This window comes from Corythoichthys intestinalis, chromosome 19 (assembly GCF_030265065.1).
Source record: "Corythoichthys intestinalis isolate RoL2023-P3 chromosome 19, ASM3026506v1, whole genome shotgun sequence".
In the NCBI taxonomy this organism is placed as follows: domain Eukaryota; kingdom Metazoa; phylum Chordata; class Actinopteri; order Syngnathiformes; family Syngnathidae; genus Corythoichthys; species Corythoichthys intestinalis.
The window spans coordinates 27,293,417-27,313,538 of NC_080413.1; the positions used below are offsets into that span (position 1 = coordinate 27,293,417).

The 20,122-nt window shown below is 38.1% G+C and overlaps 1 protein-coding gene across 2 annotated transcripts; it reads left to right on the forward strand.

The window, feature by feature from the left end:
• The first annotated feature begins 406 nt into the window (after positions 1-406).
• On the forward strand, positions 407-15,876 carry tfap2b (transcription factor AP-2 beta). Of its 2 annotated transcripts, none has more exons than XM_057823624.1 (7): positions 407-476; positions 2,831-3,292; positions 4,158-4,212; positions 5,572-5,791; positions 5,895-6,013; positions 6,441-6,582; positions 13,510-15,876. In XM_057823624.1, the coding sequence occupies exons 1-7, from the start codon at positions 429-431 to the stop codon at positions 13,787-13,789; spliced, it is 1,326 nt and encodes a 441-aa protein (XP_057679607.1). In that variant the 5' UTR covers positions 407-428; the 3' UTR covers positions 13,790-15,876. The 2 variants fall into 2 exon arrangements, with proteins under 2 accessions (XP_057679607.1, XP_057679608.1); XM_057823625.1 differs by lacking the exon at positions 407-476 and adding an exon at positions 2,614-2,728.
• Positions 15,877-20,122: the final 4,246 nt, after the last annotated feature.

Sequence of the window (20,122 nt, forward strand, 5' to 3'; positions counted from 1 at the left end):
ATTACATTTTGAGTTTGTGGTTGCAATTAATGAATTTCTGGATGGTCTAGTTTAAGTTTTTTTCCTCAACTTGGAGTCAAAAATATTCTATGATTCTAACAGCTCTCCTTTATTTGTCATCAATGTCACATCAATTTATGGGCAGACAGGCATGCAATTTTAATACAAGTTAAACGCAATTGTTTACTGTTTTGAGGTATTAGTGTAACTAACTGGTTTTGTGTGTGTTGCTGCCTTTGTCTTTTGGAGTCTTTTTCAGGGCTTCCCTGTTCATAAAGTCTGTCTTTATGAACAGGCAAGGGGGTGAGATAAGGAGAAGGAGGGGAGAGAGGGAAAGAGGGAGGGAGGTAGAAAGAGAGAGAGACTGAAGGATGTGACATCTCTTCCTCTCTTGCATTCGGTTTACGGGCAGCGGAGAAGCAGCGACCATGCTGTGGAAACTAGTTGAGAATGTCAAGTATGAAGACATTTACGAGGTAACCTTATCATCCGTCTTATCGGCTTGTAAATTAGCTCGTGAATTTGAATGGGTGAAACTTGTAGTTATGAGGGTGCATTGTGTTGGTATGGATTACATGCATGTGTTATAGGTTAATTGCACAAAAAGGTGAAAGTCATAGGGAAGGTTATGGTTTTATTAATTAATATTATAAAGATATTTTCCAACAATGTTATATACAACAGCAAAAGTCTCCATAAAAGCTATAGTTCAGGCGGGTGAGAAGTATGTAAATCATTTTGGCTTTTATCCCAGAACTATAATAGAAGAAAATGCAGCCGAATTGCTGCAGACATGTGGGGGGGAAAGGGCCCCTTGGCCGAGCCCAGTGGGAGCGCCTTGTCTCGTGCCGCACATGGCCTCTCTCCCACGGCCACCGGAGTGTAAGGGAGCGCCTAATGTCATTAAACAAGACTCCGCGGAGGGCATTGTGGAGTTTAATGCGCCTTTTGACTCATGACACGGTTCACACGAGCCCCCCACGCGCCGTGGACTGCACGAATAGTTTCGTTTGGCCAATAAACTAGACTTCTGTTTGTTTCTCCTATCTCGGAGAGTAAATATGATGAACTTTAATTTGTCATTATGGAAATTTGCAGCACACGTTACAGAAGTATTAGTAGTATTGTATGCGTTTTTGTTTTTATGCTTACCTGTACAGCAGCGTATTAATGTTTTCATTTTTTTATTTTTTTTTTAAACAACATTTTAAATACAACACTGAAAATATGTGGTTTTGTCAAAAATATGTTAATTCTCTTAACTCTTCCTTTGTCATTTGGAGCACTTTTTACGTTCTTCAATTGCAGCTGCAAGCAGCTGAACACAGGTATATTAAAATATATATATATATATATATATAAAATAAAATAAAAAAGAAGTTATTCCAATGGGCTTTATTTGAAGCATTAGCATCAGAAGGATAACCAGGGAAACAACTAAACATTTTAGCGAAGCTAAAACTTTGTCCCAAAAAAGTAGCGACTGCTTTAGGCATTACTGCCACCTAGGGGTAATCACAGCGACAGCAATACTTAACAGTATTTTCTGTAAAATTTTCATACGGTTAAATGATATAAAGCTTATACTCGGCAGAATATATATATGTGTTGATGTATGTATGTATGTATGTATGCATGTGTGTCAGTATGTATGTATGTATATATGTAAGTATGCATGTCTGTCTGTATGTATGTATGTATGTATGTATGTATGTATGTACTATGTATGTATGTATGTATGTATGTATGTATGTATGTATGTATGTATGTATGTATGTATGTATGTATGTATGTATATATGTAAGTATGCAAGTCAGTATGTTATGTATGTATGTATGTATGTATGTATGTATGTATGTATGTATGTATGTATGTATGTATGTATGTATGTATGTATGTATGTATGTATGTATGTATTTATATACGTAAACGTATATCTCAGGTAAAGTTTGAAACTTACCGATAATACATTTCGACCATTTTCCCCCCAGATCATATATATTTACAATGGATTTATAAGTATGTTTTAGCAAAAGTTAAATTTTAACTTTAAGCTCTACTAATTTTATCATAAAAATACTTTTTGGTATTGCATTTTTTATGTTCAAATATGTTAAAATATGAATTAAGTAGTGTTTTCACAGGTCTAATTTTTAAGTGCTGGACGATTAAAGCTATATGGGGACCAAATTACAGCCTCCCTTTACATTGCGGATTTTCACTTTTTCTGAGTGGGTCTGAAATGTACCCGCGATTAACGGGGCTTAGTATTCTTGATATATGTTGTAAAACCCACCACTAAAACCTTATTAGCTTGTTTGAAAAGTCATTCACGGATGCGTAAAATGCTTCTTCATTCGTGTCAGTGTGTCACCTTTGCACGTGTACTAATATAAGTGTGTATCTCAGTCATGAATAACAATTACATGGGAAAGGGGGGGTAGAGAGAGCGAGAGAGAGAGCGAGAGAGAGAGAGAGAGAGAGAGAGAGAGAGAGAGAGAGAGAGAGAGAGAGAGAGAGAGAGAGAGAGAGAGAGAGAGAGAGAGAGGGAGAGGGAGAGAGAGAGAGAGAGAGAGAGAGAGAGAGAGAAAGTCAACCCCTGGAGGTGTTTGGAGCAGCATATGCCCGGGATCTTCGGGACTAAAAAGTTGCCGTTTCGGCCCGTTTTGTTGTTTTAGTGAGGCTGACAGCGGTTGTCCAGATGTTAGTACATTCTTATTGCACTGCGGTGAGTTTTTGCTCATGGTAATTGATTCTGCAGCGCTATACATTTTGTCCTTCAGGCGCCTTTTTTTTCTTCTTAGTTACTAATTTTCTCTCCTCCCTCAAGGACCGCCATGACGGCGTCTCGAGTCACAGCTCGCGTCTGTCCCAGCTGGGCTCGGTTTCCCACGCGGGGCCCTACTCCAGCGCGCCGCCGCTCTCCCACGCGCCCTCGTCGGACTTCCAACCACCCTACTTCCCGCCGCCGTACCAGCCGCTGGCCCACTACCAGAGCCAGGACCCCTACTCCCACGTCAGCGACCCGTACTCCCTGAACTCTCTGCACCAGAGTCAACAGGGCGCGTGGGGGGCTCGGCAGAGGCAGGACGCCGCCGGGGAGCGGATGGACAGCTCGTCTTTGCTGGCTCAGCCGAGAGCTTCGCTGCCGCAGCTGCCTGGGCTGGACCCACGGCGGGACTACGGGGGAATGAGGCGGCCCGATGTGCTCCTGCACGCCGCTCATCCGGGGCTGGAGCCCGGGATGGGCGACGGACTATTGCACGGACTACACGGCCTGGAGGATGTGCAGGTGAGTCGACGCTCACAATGGGAAATTGATGAAGGATATTAAATCATTTTAATCCTTTTTTGTACGAATATTTTATTTTTTATTCTATTTACCTTTTTTAATTGAAGCAAAACACGTCTAAACAACAAATATTAGTGCAAAAAAGAAGAATAATAGGAAATTTAATTTGTGAGGTTATATATGATATATTTTACGTGCTTGGACATTTTTTAAGAAAGAGCAGAGGTCAGTGAATTGCGGTGCCCCTCAGGGTTGACCCCTGAAATTATGCAGCTGTGGTCTGACCCAAAAAGGCCTTCGGCTGAGAGCAGGAGCCACAACCTACAGGGAGCCAACCATTAAATTACCTGCTGTTTTAATCAACTATAGATGCCTTATTATATCCGAAATATATGTATATAAACAAAGTTCGAATAAAGAAACATTAAAAAAAAAAAAAAAAAATTAATTTTTTTTTTTTTTTTTTTTAAAACAGCAGGGTAAGTTTGACGTTGTCCTTAGAAAAATAATCTTCTATATTATACTCTTTTTTACAAAACACGAATTGATAAACATGAATCAATTAGAAATTAGTTGAAGGTGTTTTTCGGGTTATTCCATTTTTTTTAATCTTGTAATTTAACAGTAAAATGATTTCGATTTTCAGGATAATAAATGATCAACGTCAAACATTTTTTTTAATTACCATGTAATGTTTTTTTTCATCATGTGAAATGAAGCGGGATTGCTGCTGTTGGACGATGATTGAATTCACTTAAAACACCCAAGGCTTAATTACGTGTGACGTTAAATGGGCTATTATAGTGTTAACTGTCAGTACACAACGAGTTCATAACATGGTCTGTATCTGTCTTGGTACTGACAGACCATTGAAGACACCAACGGAACCAACATACTGGATCAATCTGTTATTAAGAAAGGTAAATGCATGTCGCTATATGTGTGCATGTGAATAAGTGATATTTCTGGGGAAAATAATTTCGACGTCCTACATGAATGCACAGCTTTGAATTTCGTTTTTGCATTCCAACAGTTTTATTTTTTTTCCCTTTATATATCTAATTTAACAGCTGTCTGACAGTGTCATAATTTATTATTTTTAGCATTTTAATGTCAGATTATTATTATTATTATTATTTTATTTTTTTTTAAATATGCAAGCTCGTGTGGCGTTATTCTTAATGAGGTGACCAGTGAGTGTTCTCCTTATACGATGAAGATACTGATTCAGGCAATATATTGTTAGAAAGCATTTAAGTGGATTTCCAGAGGTAAAAAACAGGCAGTTGTTCCTGCTCAGTGGCTCTAGGATGGGGGTGCTGTAAAGCGGGATAACGACCCATTCTCCCCCTGCAGAACGCCGCTGACAGGCTGCCACGCATGCAGGCGAGCCGCTGATGATGTGCAATGATTCAGTTGTGGGATGTTGAGTGACTGAGCTCCCCGCGGGGCATTTAAGCCGCTGATGTAATAAATGGCACCGCTCACGGAGATCTCGTGAGCTCGTTTAGAGCTAATCTGCTGTATTATCCCCCGTGGAGCTATCAAAAAAAATAATCACACTGGCCCCGTGCATGCATGCGTGCGTGGGCTTGGCTGTAGCGGCGGGTTTGACGCCCAGTGTGAACATTTGAATGGAAACGAGATGAGGGAGCACTCGATTGCTACTGATGTTAAAATGGCCGTGCGTGGAGGAAAAAGCTTCGTGGTTAATGCGATAAAGTGTAGCAATCCGATGAACAATCGATTACAACAATAAGAGAAAAAATACGTTTGATTTGACTGCATGCATTGGAGAATATTAACATTTAAAAAAAAAAGCAGAATGCACTCACTGGCACGGCATTAAATATAATCACATGCAATATGTTGCAAAAGCTGTGATGAAAATGCTGCTTTGACAAAGCTAATAATCATTTTTCATTGACACTGGACGCAAGTATTAATAGTGTTGCTATATTTTGGGGTATGTTAGAATAAATCAAAAAATATGTGTAATATTGTGACTGGCTAGTATTTTTTTTTTTACCAGCGGGTCAAATATCTGTTTCAGATGCAACGTTGTGATTTAATCATATAAATTGATTAATATATAGCCGAATCTCTAGCCTCAGGCTTGACATTTTGCTTTAAGAAATGCCCGAGGCTGAAGATTCAGCAAACAGTAATTAATCAATTAATAGAATTAAATTACAATTTTTCACATGGGATTTCTTGCTAAAAAATTATATTTTTCTCCAATCGAGTCACTGGGAAAATAAAATCCACCCCTGTTTTAGTACCCATGCCACCCAAGAACCTTGGCTCATTGATGCTGGGCAAGGACGGCCTGATTGGCGGAGTCAGCGTCAACATAAACGAACTTTTCTGTTCGGTACCGGGTCGACTATCCCTGCTCAGCTCCACCTCCAAATATAAAGTGACCGTTGGGGAGGTGCAGAGGAGACTTTCCCCACCTGAGTGCCTCAACGCATCCTTATTGGGGGGCGTGTTGAGAAGGTACACACACGCAACTTAAACCATCCCATGCGCTAAAAGAGACCATTTGCGCATGCGTAGTGTGTATCCAAACGTTTACATTTCTTCCTCTACATTTTGACAGAGCAAAGTCTAAAAACGGTGGGAAATGCCTGAGAGAAAAACTGGAGAAGATTGGATTGAATTTACCTGCTGGGAGACGCAAGGCTGCAAATGTCACGTTACTAACGTCACTCGTGGAAGGTAATCATTAGAATCATTATTTTAACTTGATACAAGGGCGGGGCTATATAATTTGCATAATAGTAAATTTGGATAGGTAGAAATACCTGGGATGCAAAATTAAGTTGATTAAACATTTTAAGCAATAATACCAATACTAATACTATTAATTATATTATAGTTATTTTTCATCACTTTTATCTAGGATTAATTTATTATTATTAACACACATTCTTTTTTTTTTTTTTTTTTGTCACCCATGCACATTTACATGGGTAGATATGCAACCAATTCATATTAAGAACTATTATAAGCTATTTGGAAAGTAATTATTAGTGAAAACATAAATTCATGCTGGCAAAAAAATGAATTTGCCTTTTACTTATTTTAAAATCAGAAGCTATGAAACGAAAACAATTTGTCTCTGTCTCCCGGTCCTTCTCTGCAGGGGAGGCCGTGCACCTCGCCAGGGACTTCGGCTACATCTGCGAGACGGAGTTCCCCACCAAAGCCGTGAGCGAATACCTTAATCGGCAGCACGCTGATCCCAATGAGTTGCACACGCGGAAAAACATGCTGCTGGCCACCAAGTGAGTTTGATGGACCGTTTGATTGGATTCTCCCTCGTTGTCTTTTATGGACACTGCTGTTTTCTTTAGACCGATCATAACAGCATATTTTGAAGCAATTTCACACGTAGAATCTGTGTTATATTTTTTAAGTGTACACAAATATTTTCAAGTCAGGAAATAATGAACATTTGGGCACTTCAAAGTGCCACAGCCTGAAAAACATTGCTGCTGTTTAATTCAAATGACATAACTGCACACATTCTCAGGTGAAAAATAGGCCATTCATCACCTCCAAATGGGGGGGAAGAATTTCTGGTTGCAGGAATTAGTGAGAAATTAAATCCTCCCTTCATTTTCCAGGGCCCTCTATGGTCCCCCTCTTAAAGGATGGCCTGAGGGAGCAAAGCCTGCTGTGCTATATATGCCTGGTCCATTCTGGAGCAGTGAGCATGCAGGCAATGACATTTGGATATGAGATTTTATTCATAGTTTGATATGGTTTTAACCTGGAATAAAATATAATGTTTGATGTTAAAAAATATTACCAGTTAATGCAAAAATTCTGCATTAAACCTCATATAACTGAAAATAGCTCCAATATTAACACATTTTATTTCAGGCAAATGTCAGCCATGTAAGATTAGCACTATAGCACATTTTAGTGGTCTTTAAAAGATTCATTTACATGAAACCTTTTAGCTATGTTTGATGTTGAACAGTTTCATGAGACTATAGTGGAGCTCACTGACATTTAAAAATACAAGCTCAGAGGTTGTTAATGTATGTGTGATCCTACTTCTTGTCTTACAAGCGATCTATTGGACTGATATCCATGTAAGCTTACATATAATAATCCATTTTATGGCTGTTAAACAGAAGAAATTAAATCACGTCCTTTTTACCTTTAGCAACTGAGTCGCAATGGCTGTATAAAAATAGCAAGACCATGCATGCAGTAAACTGAAAATATAGCTGAACTATAGACATTATCACTCTGTTTAAAGAATCATGCCATCTTCAATCTGTTCCGCTTCAAGGTGAAAATACCATGAAATATGTACACCATGACTAAAGTATAAAATCATTAGAAACATTTTAGAAGGAATACATGAGCAAAACTATATGCCATGTATAGAAGCCAATGAACTTTTCCACAAATACAGCAGACAAATAGTGCACAAATGGAATTGTATTGCTACAAAATCAAAGGTGTGAATATCTAAAAAGTCAATTGTAGGCGTACGAGTTTAACAACAACAACAAAAAAACAGATCTGACAAAAACCCATTAAAATAAATTAGGTTGCATTAGCACAATTTTTGTTACTTAATTCTTCTGTCTACTAGATGCTTAGCATGGCTGATTGTTTGCTGGTGGTTGTTTGATGCTCAGATGTGAACCTGCTCTACTATACAGTGTGTCGGTGGTGCCTCTTAGAAATTCATTATTTATCAGTGAAGTGTTTCAAGTCATCAGAAAACAACAGTCAGGGCCTAAAGTGTAGCCCGAGGTGGAGACTTCTTCTCTCTACCCAACTAACCCCAGCTGGGCTCGGCCTGCACCGCCTGTCACTCATTTGCTCTAGTGCTGCCCTTAGGCCTCTTCAGCGTATGTGTGTGTGCGTGTGTGTGTCTGTAAGGGGGGAGCTACAGAGATCCCTTGAATATAAATTTTGCCCTAAACCAAACTAAGGGATGTTTTTTTTTTTTTTTTTTTTTTTTTTTAAATAATTTAACACAGTGTCCAAAATTAGATGTCAACAGGATAAACCTATTTCCACATATTAAGGCCTTGAAATAGAACCCTTTTTACTGTGCTATTATCCCACATCAATTGCTTTTAAAATTATTTTTCAAATGAAATCCGAACTAAATATTGTTTTGTTGTTAAAAACAGTGAGACACATGCAATTATTAAATATTAGTTAAAGGGCTTAGAAGATGACCAAATGCATCATAGCAGGTATCCTCATGGTTTGTGATACTGTATAACATTGAAAGTCATTCAACATCTCAGGTTGCACTAATAATGTCAAATCAGATGAAAATGTTCACTTATTTTATGTATGGTCTAGCAGAATGGAAGAGAGATAAAAGAAGAAATATGGCAGTAGAAAGCTTTTTTGAAAGAGCTATTAGAAAAGGTTCATGTATTATTCTTTACGACTAAATTACTGCGATATAATGTTGGTTCATCTTTTTGTGTGTGCTTATGCTTTGTAGTGTATTTGATAAAAAAAAACAAAACAAAAAAAACAAGAAAAATAAATAAATAAAAACCCTCCAGAGAAATCAACTTGCACGAGAAGGAGGAAGACAGAGATTTACAAAGTGCCTTCAAGTACAAAGTCAACTTCTATATTTAAACATGCAATAAAGCAAAAGTAATGTCACATTAACAAAGCAGTATGAGAGGAAGAACGCTCAGCATGTTTTTGTAAACAAATCAACATTATAATAACCGAAAAATAAAGCTAACTATTCCTGCCACACCTAATATGACTATTTTTCAAAGATTGTAAAAGCGTAGCCTTTCTACATAACCTTTTATTTTATTTTATTTTATTATATTTTATTTTTTTTTAAATATAATTTTCACGCTGTGATATTAGATAAACTGTAAAAGACTTGATAAGCTGTCATAACCAAAAAACACTAGAATGCAATTTTTCCTCACATCACTACATCCATTCAGTAATTCCCACTAATTTCAAATGCATGCCTTATCCATGACTTTCGCTCCACACCATCCAGTCATTTTGGCTACTCAGAATCTCATGTATCAAAGGCAGTTCTATACTAAAAATGTCGTGTTGAAGACAATGAAAATCACACCATAATGAAATTAACTACTTGCATGGATTTAACATAAAAGGTGACATTGCACAGTAGTCCTTTCACTGTTTCATGCATAAGATTTGAAGATCAAAATGTGTGCGTGTGACCTGGTTGAAGTTTGTCAACTACGTACAGCAGTCCCTCCACTTATGAAATGAATTGGTTCTCAAAGTAGTTTCATAAACTGAAAATTTCGTAAGTAGAAATGCGTTTTCCCTTTAAATGCCCTAATCCGTTCCAACCCCCCCAAAATTCAGACATAAACCCTTTACAAAGCATAATGATTCATAAAAGGGGAAAGATGAGAGTTGAGCATTATGTGAAATAAAAAAAATGAGTAAAGAATAAATGTTAATACACTAATGTAAAGCTGTCGGAAAAAGGAGGGATGGATAAAAAGGACGCTGGGATACACACATAGGTACACATACAGTAGAGGTCCCTCTTAGCCGGTTGGAGGCCAGGAAGATGCTAGGCAATAGCCAAGTCGGAGCAGCTATAATTATGTTACATTCAGTAAACAACCGTATTTTTCGGACTATAAGTCGCAGTTTTTTTTCAAAGTTTGGGTGGGGGTGCGACTCCGGAGCAACTTATGTGTGAAATTATTAACACATTATTGTATCATTTCACGTGTTATTTTGGTGTTTTGGAGTGACACTAATGGTTTGGTAAACTTGTTAGAAGTTCTTTATGCTATAGTTATCTGAAATACTCTTAATAGCTATGTTACGTTAATATACCGGCCAATGTTCGCATTTCGTTGTTCATGCATCATGTAACATTATCATACTGTACACTTATTCAGCATGTTGTTCTCTATTGTATTTTTATTTTTAAATTGCCATTCAAGATGACATATCTGTTCTATGGTTTGGATTTTGTAAAGTAAATTTCCCCAAAAAATGCGACTTATACTCAGGTGTGACTTAAATATGTTTTTTTTCCTCTTTGTTGGTCATTTTATGGCTAGTGCGATTTATACTCGGGTGCGATTTATAGTACGAAAAATATGGTAGTAGCGAGTCGCAGCCCATACTGTATTTTAGCCTTTCGTATCCTGAAATTTCTTTCGTAAAAAGAGGCAATATTTTCCCATTGAGGTGTGTCGGAATACAAAATTTTGTATGTAGAAACGTTCGTAAGTAGAGGTATCACTGTAGTTTGTAATTCAAGTGCAATCACTTTTTGTAAATCAAACCGCACTGCGAAGGAGCAGATTTCAAATCAGTGACGGTGTTGACGCCACACAAAACCTTTAATAATTTCCCACTATATGCTTTCCACACAAAAGTGATAGTATAAACCGAGTGGCAGCTGCTCTCTGCAATGGCGAATAAAAGAGTATACATTTAAACAAAATATTGAAATATTCAAACAAGTTTGCCACAACGGCTTGTGGGGTGAAGAGTTTACATTTAAATATTAAGTACATAAAAACTCAATCAAGTCAGCCGCATATGAATGAGAATCTGGTGGTTGCAGGTCCAAGCAAAAAGGATCAACTGAAAGAGCTGGGGAAGAAAATCAATAAAAGTTCAACATAAAAAAGGACATTCACTATATTTCAATGCAAATTGATAAAATAACAAAAAAATCATTGAAGGTCACTTTTTAAACTATTGTCCTCAGATGTTTTACACTTTCCTTGGAATTTGTTTAATTTCCATTCACAGTTGTAAGCTGTCCAGCCTTCTGTCTCTTCAGTATTTGTATTCTTATTACACTGAGTCATTTTTGAATAATAATCAAAATAAAACAAGTGGTATGATATGGAGTTAAAGATGGTTGCTATTCAAAAATATCACGCTAAAGCAACACGAGGTAACTTTTCAACCTTTATAAAATATTTTCATAACATTTGTGATAATATGTCGACTGACAACTTGTTGAATGACACCTGTTTTATATCTTGAGGAGGTCTGTATTGCTTTCACTGGCACTAATTAACTTTGAGGTGAGGGGCAGGAACCCTGCACACAAAAAACCCCACAAATGTGCTGACTGCTTTACGGTATATGTCACTTCCCCCTTTCCCCATTCATTATAAAGACGGAAGTCGATGCGAACGCTTTCACACGAAATCTGCAATGATGGGAGAGAAAGTTTGTATTATCTTTTTGTGTTTATTTACTTATTGATTTATTGTGTTGATATGCATGTACAGTTTTGAATTATATGGAGGTACGTCTTATGTATAAAATTAATTGTATTTTGAATGTGTAGGGGTGGGGACCTTATAATCTATGATTCTTCTCACTCCTTTTCAGATGTTTTTGTTATTTCAAATAATAATTTTTGTGTGGATTATTTTGTCTTAACACCTGAAATAAATGTGAAAGGGCTTAAGAAACAAAAGAGACAAAAAGTTTTTTCTGAGGAGGAAAAAAATAGCACGGCTTTCACACGCTGGTGTGAGGCCAACATCCCCACACCAAGGTTACGGGTTAGCCGCACAAAGCCACACGGTGACTAACTGTCAGATGCTATTGTTTAGCCACAACTGGATTCATTACCTTATAACTATTCATCCTTTACACAGCCGTTGGAAACAGAAATGTTCTTTAATCCATCTGTAGGCGATCGGGAGATTGATGTTTGATTGATTGATGATTTTACGACACTTTGCGGGTGTGCGCTGGTTCTCATGGGAAACACAGTTTTCCTTAGAGCAAAACACTACTGCTTTTGTCCACCGGCGCCGCTAAAATTGACCAAAACTGAAAAATTATCTAGTGTTTCTTTAATAACATTCTACTGTCAGGTCATCACAGTTTTGCAATAGTGACAACCATAGACTTCACTATCAGTTGACGGGACACGGGCTTGGGGCCGATCTGTTTTTCAAAAACAGAAAAAAAAAATTCAAATATTTTCAAAGCCAAAGCCCCTAGTGACCTAAAACCAAAACAGACACCTCCCTTAGGCAAATATGAGTCTCCATGAGCGACAGCGTAAAAAAATTCAAAGTGGTTCCCTAATAAAATCCCGATTAATTATTTTTTTTATACATGTATAACAGAATTTTAAATTTTTTAAATAAAATTCTCAAATTTTATGCTAGATGCACAAAAATCAAATGCAGAGATAATCACCCATATTTTCAGGATCAGTAGCAATATTTAATATATCATTGAAGTTTTTGCTCAAATAGCAACTTTTTTTTTAATTTACTGCAAGTTTTCAACAGCTAATTTTTACATTAGAAACTTAATACTTGAGGAAAGCATGCAGAATCATCTTAATTTTACTGAACAAAAGCAAAATTTGCATTTTTCTATATACAATCACAACTTATTTAGGGTGAATTCTGCTATTGTGTGAGATGCAAAATCCATCATGAAGGCCGTCACAAAACAAAGAGCTTTTTAAGTAAAAAATTCTTGAAAAAAATGCTTAAGTCGCAGCATTTCTATAGATTTGAACGTAAAACAGTCTAGATTCTTGGTTAAAAGCAAAAAAACAGGCAGTTATCATTCATTTTATATAAATATTTCAAGCCAAAGTTATGGTGTTGTTTAATCTAACATAGCGGCCGTCACAGAACAAAGAGTTTTTTAAGTTGAAAATTCTTGCAAATCAATGCTTAAATCGCAGAATTTCTGTAGATATGAACGTAAAACAGTCTAGACTCTTGGTTAAAAAAAAAAAACATGCAGTTATCACTCATTTTACGTAAATATTTCAAGATAAAGTTAGGCAAATTTTTTCCATTCATTTCATTGTATTCACAACATTTTAAAGTGCATGCATGGTGCGAAAAATATAATAATTACCTTGACTCCTCGACCAAATCTCTCTTGAGACACTCCTGCCTGCTTGTATGATGTTAAACCTCCATCCTATTTCCACCTAAATCCGGCGTTAGAACGCAGCATGTGTTTGAGTTATCTCAGTGAAAAGTGAAAGCCAACTCAACGCTCTATGGGTCGGCCCACTATGGGAAGGTGTGGCGCAAAGTCTGTGGGAGTTGTCAACTGATGCTGGAGTCTATGTGGTGATAATGTTGCAATTTGAACAATACGCAGCAAGTCAGAGTCAAGCAAAACCTTATCGTATTGGAGGACATTCAATTTAAGCTAACATCTTTTCCCTCTCTTCCCTCCAGACAGCTTTGTAAGGAGTTCACTGACCTGCTGGCCCAGGACAGGACTCCCCTGGGCAACTCGAGGCCCAGCCCCATCCTGGAGCCCGGCATCCAGAGCTGCCTCTCCCACTTTTCCTTCATCACACACGGCTTCGGTTCGCCCGCCATCTGCGCCGCGCTCACGGCCCTCCAAAACTACCTCACTGAGGCCCTCAAAGGACTCGACAAGATGTTCCTCAACAACCCTCCTAACAGGCATGGGGACAACAAGGCCGATAAAGAGGAAAAGCAACGGAAATGAACCATGTTGTTGCTTTATGCCACTGAGACTGACGTGCCACGTGTGGGCCTGCATGAGACAGAAGGGGAGGGAGAACTTCAGAGACACAGAAGGATCGTTCATCTGCGTTACCTTCTTCCGCTCCCCTGAGGATATGACGGTTACGGCGTTCCATCCATTTTGCCAGTATGCGGACAGAGGTGCTGTGTGCAGCAACAGACATTGTGTGCGCTTATGTTTGTCTTCACGCAACAAAAGCATTGTGAGTATGAAGATAGGTGATGAGCTATCTATCTGTGAAACAGATTTGTTTGGTAACTACACACAAATAGAAGGGAGGGCGGGGTAATTTATGCGTGTACATATTTATTTATATTAATTTAAACGGTTGATTTTGTAAATAGGTGCCAGCTATTTTGGAGTAGGCCTATTTATCTGTGATTTGATCTTTGTGAGTCGCCAGTGGGTTGGGATGGGGGGAGTCGGGACTCATCCGGTGTTTTTCTGTTCTTATAGAGCTGTTGTCATGGTGCTGATGATGGGTAGACATGCTTTGAATTGTCCTGTGCTTTCATTTCTATCACACTGATAATAAATCATGTGTTTTATTATGAGAGGTATGCTGTCCTTCTGTGACAACGCTACACTTGTCAGTATTTATACTTTAAGTGAATCAGTCTTCCTCATGCTGTTTTCAGACTTAAAGCACAAACAAAAAAATATACATTTTTGATTTGACTATATACACTTGAATAAGAAGGAATTATAAACAAGATGGGAGAATGTTTTGAACTCGTGGTTGGAAACATTAAAAAAAATATAATGCTATGGTGCACGGCCCGTTTGATTAGGATCACAGCAATCATTATGATCTCATATGCTCTAATGATGTTTTTGTTTGTTTCTAAATTTTCGACGCAGACCACTACAATTTACAGAAAAATGTGTCAATTATGCATATTTTCTTACAAATGTAAAATAATACTATGCAACAGATGTTTTATGAAAGGAGGCGAATGTAATGAACCTTCAAAATCAAACTGCTTCTAAACATTTTAGTGTAGTACCAATTCTAATGCTAATGTTTAATTCACATATTTTCAGTATAGAAAATCATTTTCATGCAATTTCATGAGAGAAAATATATAAATATTCTCTAAAGCAACTGAGACCCATTCATTGAAATGGAAACTATAAAATATATAGTTGAATCCACATCAATTCCCAGACTGTGCAACATTACATCCTGGAGGTCTGAGCAATCTGTTTGGACACTTTGGAAGTGCAATAGTATTTGAAAACATGATGCAATTCCTCATTACACCATCATTCTTTGTGTTCCTACGATAATTCCTATACTTACATGTACTTCAAGTACTATCAGTTGAATGTACACGGTGCTAAAAGCCCATCCGTAGGGGGCCTATTTTATAAACTTAAAATTCAAATATTTTCAAATTCAAAGCCACTAGTGACCTAAAACCAAACAGCCACCTCCCTTATGCATATATGAGTCTCCATGAGCAGCGGCATCAAAAATTTAAAGTAGTTTCATAATAAAATCCAGATTAATTATTTTTATATAAGTATAACAAAACAAAATGGCTATAAAATTCTCAGATGTTATGCTACATTCATAAAAATCACCAAATATAGAGATAATCACCTATATCTTCAGGATCAATAACAATATTTAATAGATCACAAAAGTTTTTGCTGGAGATAGTAACTTAACTTTTTTACAAAATCCAACATGGTGGACGTCACAAAACCAAGAGCTTTTTAAGTAGAAAATTCTTGTAAATAAATACTCAAATAGCACAATTTCTATAGCTATGAATGAAAAACAGTCTAGATACTTGGTTAAAAGCAAAAAACGGGCAGTTATTGTTCATTTTACGTAAATATTTCAAAGTTACACAAATTTTATCCATTGATTTTTTTTTTCACGTTTCAAAGTGCATGCATAGACTTCATAATGTATTGACGGGACACGGGGTGCGGGGCCGATAAAAATGGGGCCTCCATTGTTGGCGAGGCCGTCAATGCTGACCGAGTGGAATCACAAAGAGCTTTTTTCGTTGAAAATTCTTGTGAATAAATGCTTACATCCACGAATTCTTTATAAATATGGTCGTAAAACAGTCTCGATTCTTGGTTAAAAGCAAAAAAAAAAAACAAACAAAAAAAAAAAAGTGCAGTTAGCATTTATTGTACATAAATACTGTATGTCGAAGTACAATGCTAGTCTGTTAGTGAATGTAGCTAGCAGCCACCTGATGTAAACAGAGCTTCTCTGGTGAAAATTCTTGTTAATAAATGCTTAAATCCCGGAATTCTTTATAGATATGGACATAAAACAGTCTCGATCCTAGCGGCTAATTTCTCCCATTGATTTTTTTCACGTTTCAAAATACACGCATGGTACGAAAAATATAATAATTGCCTTGAATCCTCGAACAAATCCTTCCTGAGACAATCCTTCCTGTTTGTATGCGGTACAGCTTTTGTACTTTTTCAATAAAATCCGGCGTTAGACCGCTGCGTGCGTGTCTTTGTGAATAGCTCCCCTTGATGTGGGCGGCCCCCTACTTGAATGCGAGGCACAGCGCATGACCGATATGAGCCATCAATACATTATGAAGTCCATGGTGCATGCATGGTGCTATTTAATATAATGATTACCTTGAATCCTTGACCAAATAACTCTTGAGACACTCCTGCCTGCTTGTATGCAGTAAAACCTTTGTCCAGTTTCCACCTAAATCCGGCTTTAGAACACAGCATGTGTTTGAGTTTATCACAGTGAAAGCCAGCTGAACTTTCTGCCTGGGTTGGCCCCCTACTGGAAGGCGTGGTGCAATGTCTGTGGGAGCTGTCTTGTCAACTGATGGGGGAGTCTATGGAACTAGTAAGATGCACATACAGATACTGAGAGGAGGCGCTGGATGATGACATCACCACTCAGCTGGAAGAAGTCAACAAATAGTGAGTGAGACATAACATGGAGGATGACTTGGAAAGAGTAGCGAGAAGGGTTATTTGGACGATATTCAATAGATGACAAAATGGTGGACCTTTGGCAAGCACAGCCATGTCAGGAGAATGTTTCCATCAAGGAGTTGCAACTCAAGAAACAACAATGGGCCATGATTACATTTGCATTGACTCAATCTTGATAGAATCTAATAGTATACTTTATGAATGTTGAGGGTTTATTTTTTTGCAAGAGTTTCTAAAACGATTTATCCTGTAGTATGTCTTGCTACCAGATTCAAACGCCCAGATTATTTTTTTTCGTCCAAGGTTCACGGTCCACCCTTACATTGCTGTTTTTTTTCCCTCAAACAGATGATTACAAGCACTTCAAATGTTTTTTTGTGAGCAAACAATAAGACTTTGGACCAATACAACTACTGGTAATAATATACCAGATACTGGTATTTTCATCATGCAAGAAGGCTGCAATATACGTATTCCAGAGCATGCACACAGTAGGATGGATTCCAGGGAGATAATTGGCTGCATTCTAGAGGCCTCTCACTCGCACGTGCGCAAGGGGAAAGGAATTGTGCCTTGGGGGCCTTCTTCTGTGTTGGCTATCTTCTCCTGTGGTGGCTATCTCGCAGTGTGCTAATGATGAGGGAGCACATAACACGAGCAGAGAAAAAGAGAGAACGAAAGCGAGAGAAAACTGAGATTTATATTTTGAAATCAACATTATTAGGAATTATTTTATACTGTTTAAACTTGTACAATTTTATCGCCTTATAAATTATCTTGAAAATAGAGACAGACAGAGAGAGGGGGAGAGAAGAAGGGAGCGAGAAGGGGCCTGAGGCTTAGTGTGACCCGTGGAGTGGAACTCTGCGTGACGCAGGTGCAGGAGTTCAGTACCCGCACGTCCGCAAGCGATTCCTGTTCAACAAAAGGAGAAGCTGCTGAGGATCAGTGGCTACAACACAAAGACAGGTTGGCTGGCTGCAACAATAAATGTGCATAGGACCAGCATGACCTTATGATAAATTAGATCTCAAGATAAGTAACATCCTGAACATGTATAGTTGATACATGTTTTGAAAAGTTCATGAATTTTTCACATTTTGTCACGTTAAACCTTAATGCATCAATTTGTTTTTTAAGGGGCTTATGAGATTGAAATTAAATAGTTTAATGAAGTATAGTTTGCAAAAATATTTAGCGACCCTTGAGTCAATATTTGCTTGAACACGCCTGACTCCACTCACCGCTAATCAAACCATATCCCAGCATTCCCTTTCAATATAGCGCATTCACCTACCGCTCGCTTGTTGTGAAACAGATACATGCAACAAGCTAGTGTGCTACAGCGCATACAGGTAAATTGAATTGTGCACAAACCCTCTTCTGGCTAACAATAAATCGGCAATAATTAATCAACCCTGATACAAAACAAATTTAAAAATCGGGCTCTGAGGATTGATAGATATTGGCGCATTCTACATAGCTGCCAAGTTTCAAAACAATCGGCTCACAAATGATGGAGGAATAGGACTTCGAAGTTAGTGTATACAAGAAGAAGAACAATAACAACTGCTACTAACGTGACTTGTGTTGGCAGCCTTCAGCTGGTAAAAACTTTCAACATGTAAGAAATTGCTGGACACAAAAAGTTTTAAAATCTATGGTCTAAATCAGTGGTCTCTAACGTTTTTTTTCATCATGGACCGGTGTGATGTGGGCCTTTTTTTCAAGGTCCGGCAACCTGTGGCAGAAAATTACAGTGAATATTGAAATAATGTAACAGGGCTAAAAACGAACATTAAGTAAAAGTAAAATTTAAATTTCCATAAGATGAATCAACCGTTTTTAACAGCAGCTTCTCCTAAAACTTGACGGCAAATATCCTTGATCCCAGGTATAATGAGTTCTACTCCAATCGTGAAAGTTTTCTTGATTTTAACAATATGGTTCACCATTTGCTTTTGTTGCCTCATTTGCTGGTTTTAAGCCACATATTATGCAGAACCGACTTGGTTATACAGTATGCTCCTCTTCTGGCACAGCAGGTGGCCTTTTTCCTGTAAAAAAGCTGTCCAAACATGTCAATTTTTCAGTCATCTTCGCTATCGTATCTGATGCGCCTACGTCATTATCGAAGACAAAGGCACATAGATATAAAAAATAGATGCTAGCTCCAATGGATTTCAATGATGACTTCCTATCCAGTTGTTATTATTATATCTATTGACTAATCCAAGCAAAATGACCCAAAGTCCCCCATCCGCCATTGCTGAGGTGTGCAGCCCGCAGTACCAGCCAACAGCAACTAACGTTACTGTTTACGTTGACTGACGCTGGGCTGCTATAGGTATGCAAACACCCCAGTAAAGGCGGCCAACCACGAGAGGGCGACATACTCAAATCTCTACTCATATTAGTCATATGTCGAGAGGCACAGGCCTTATTGCGGTCATTAAAAATTTATTTATTATTTCTTTGTGGCCCAGTAGCAAATGCGCCACGAACCTGTACCGGTCTCCGGCCCGGTGGTTGGGGATCCCAGGTCTAAATCATTCCATTAGCACACTAGCTGTGTGTTTAGTGACATCATCACCATTGAGGGTAAACTTCAGTTCCTTTTGAGGACTCCAACAGGTTTTTTTTCATACATTCACTGTATTTAGCTGTAACCAACTTTCCATCACTTGTAACAGTTTAAATGTCCCTTTTCAGGAAAAGCATCCACACAGCATGATTCTACGCCCCCCCCCCCCCCCCCCCCCCCCATGTGTTACAGTACAGTTGCTGACTTCAGGATGATGAAAAAAGTTCTTTTTGGACACATACTGTATGGTGTCTTGAATTTTGGTGAGAGCACGATTATCGTCTCCCCAACATCGCTTTTAACAAACTGCAAATGGGACTCCTGATGACGTTTTCTTTTCAACAAGGGCTTTCCTTGGTGCCACTCTTCCACAAAGGCCAGATTTTTGGAGCATAAGGCTAATAGTTCTCCAGTGGATAGATTCTCCCTCTTAAGCTGCATAACCTTCGTTGTTCAGTAGGCGTCTTGGCTTGCCTTCCTAGCATGTCACTTAAGGTAGACTGCTGTTTCTCGTTGGGTTAGGTGAACTGCCAAAATCTCTGATGGATTGAACTCTGCTCTGTGGGATGTGTAAAGCTTTGGATGTTTTTTATTTTTTTTTTTTGTCTTTTTGACCTGAGCTTGCGTTAAACTTACCCAAACGTTGAATAGTATGGTGTGTTATTTGGCTCTACAGTGTTGTTTGTTCACAAATATTCTCTGACCTAAGGTCTTCACAGAACAACTTCTTAACACTGAAATAACAATACCAGTGTAATTAATAATGG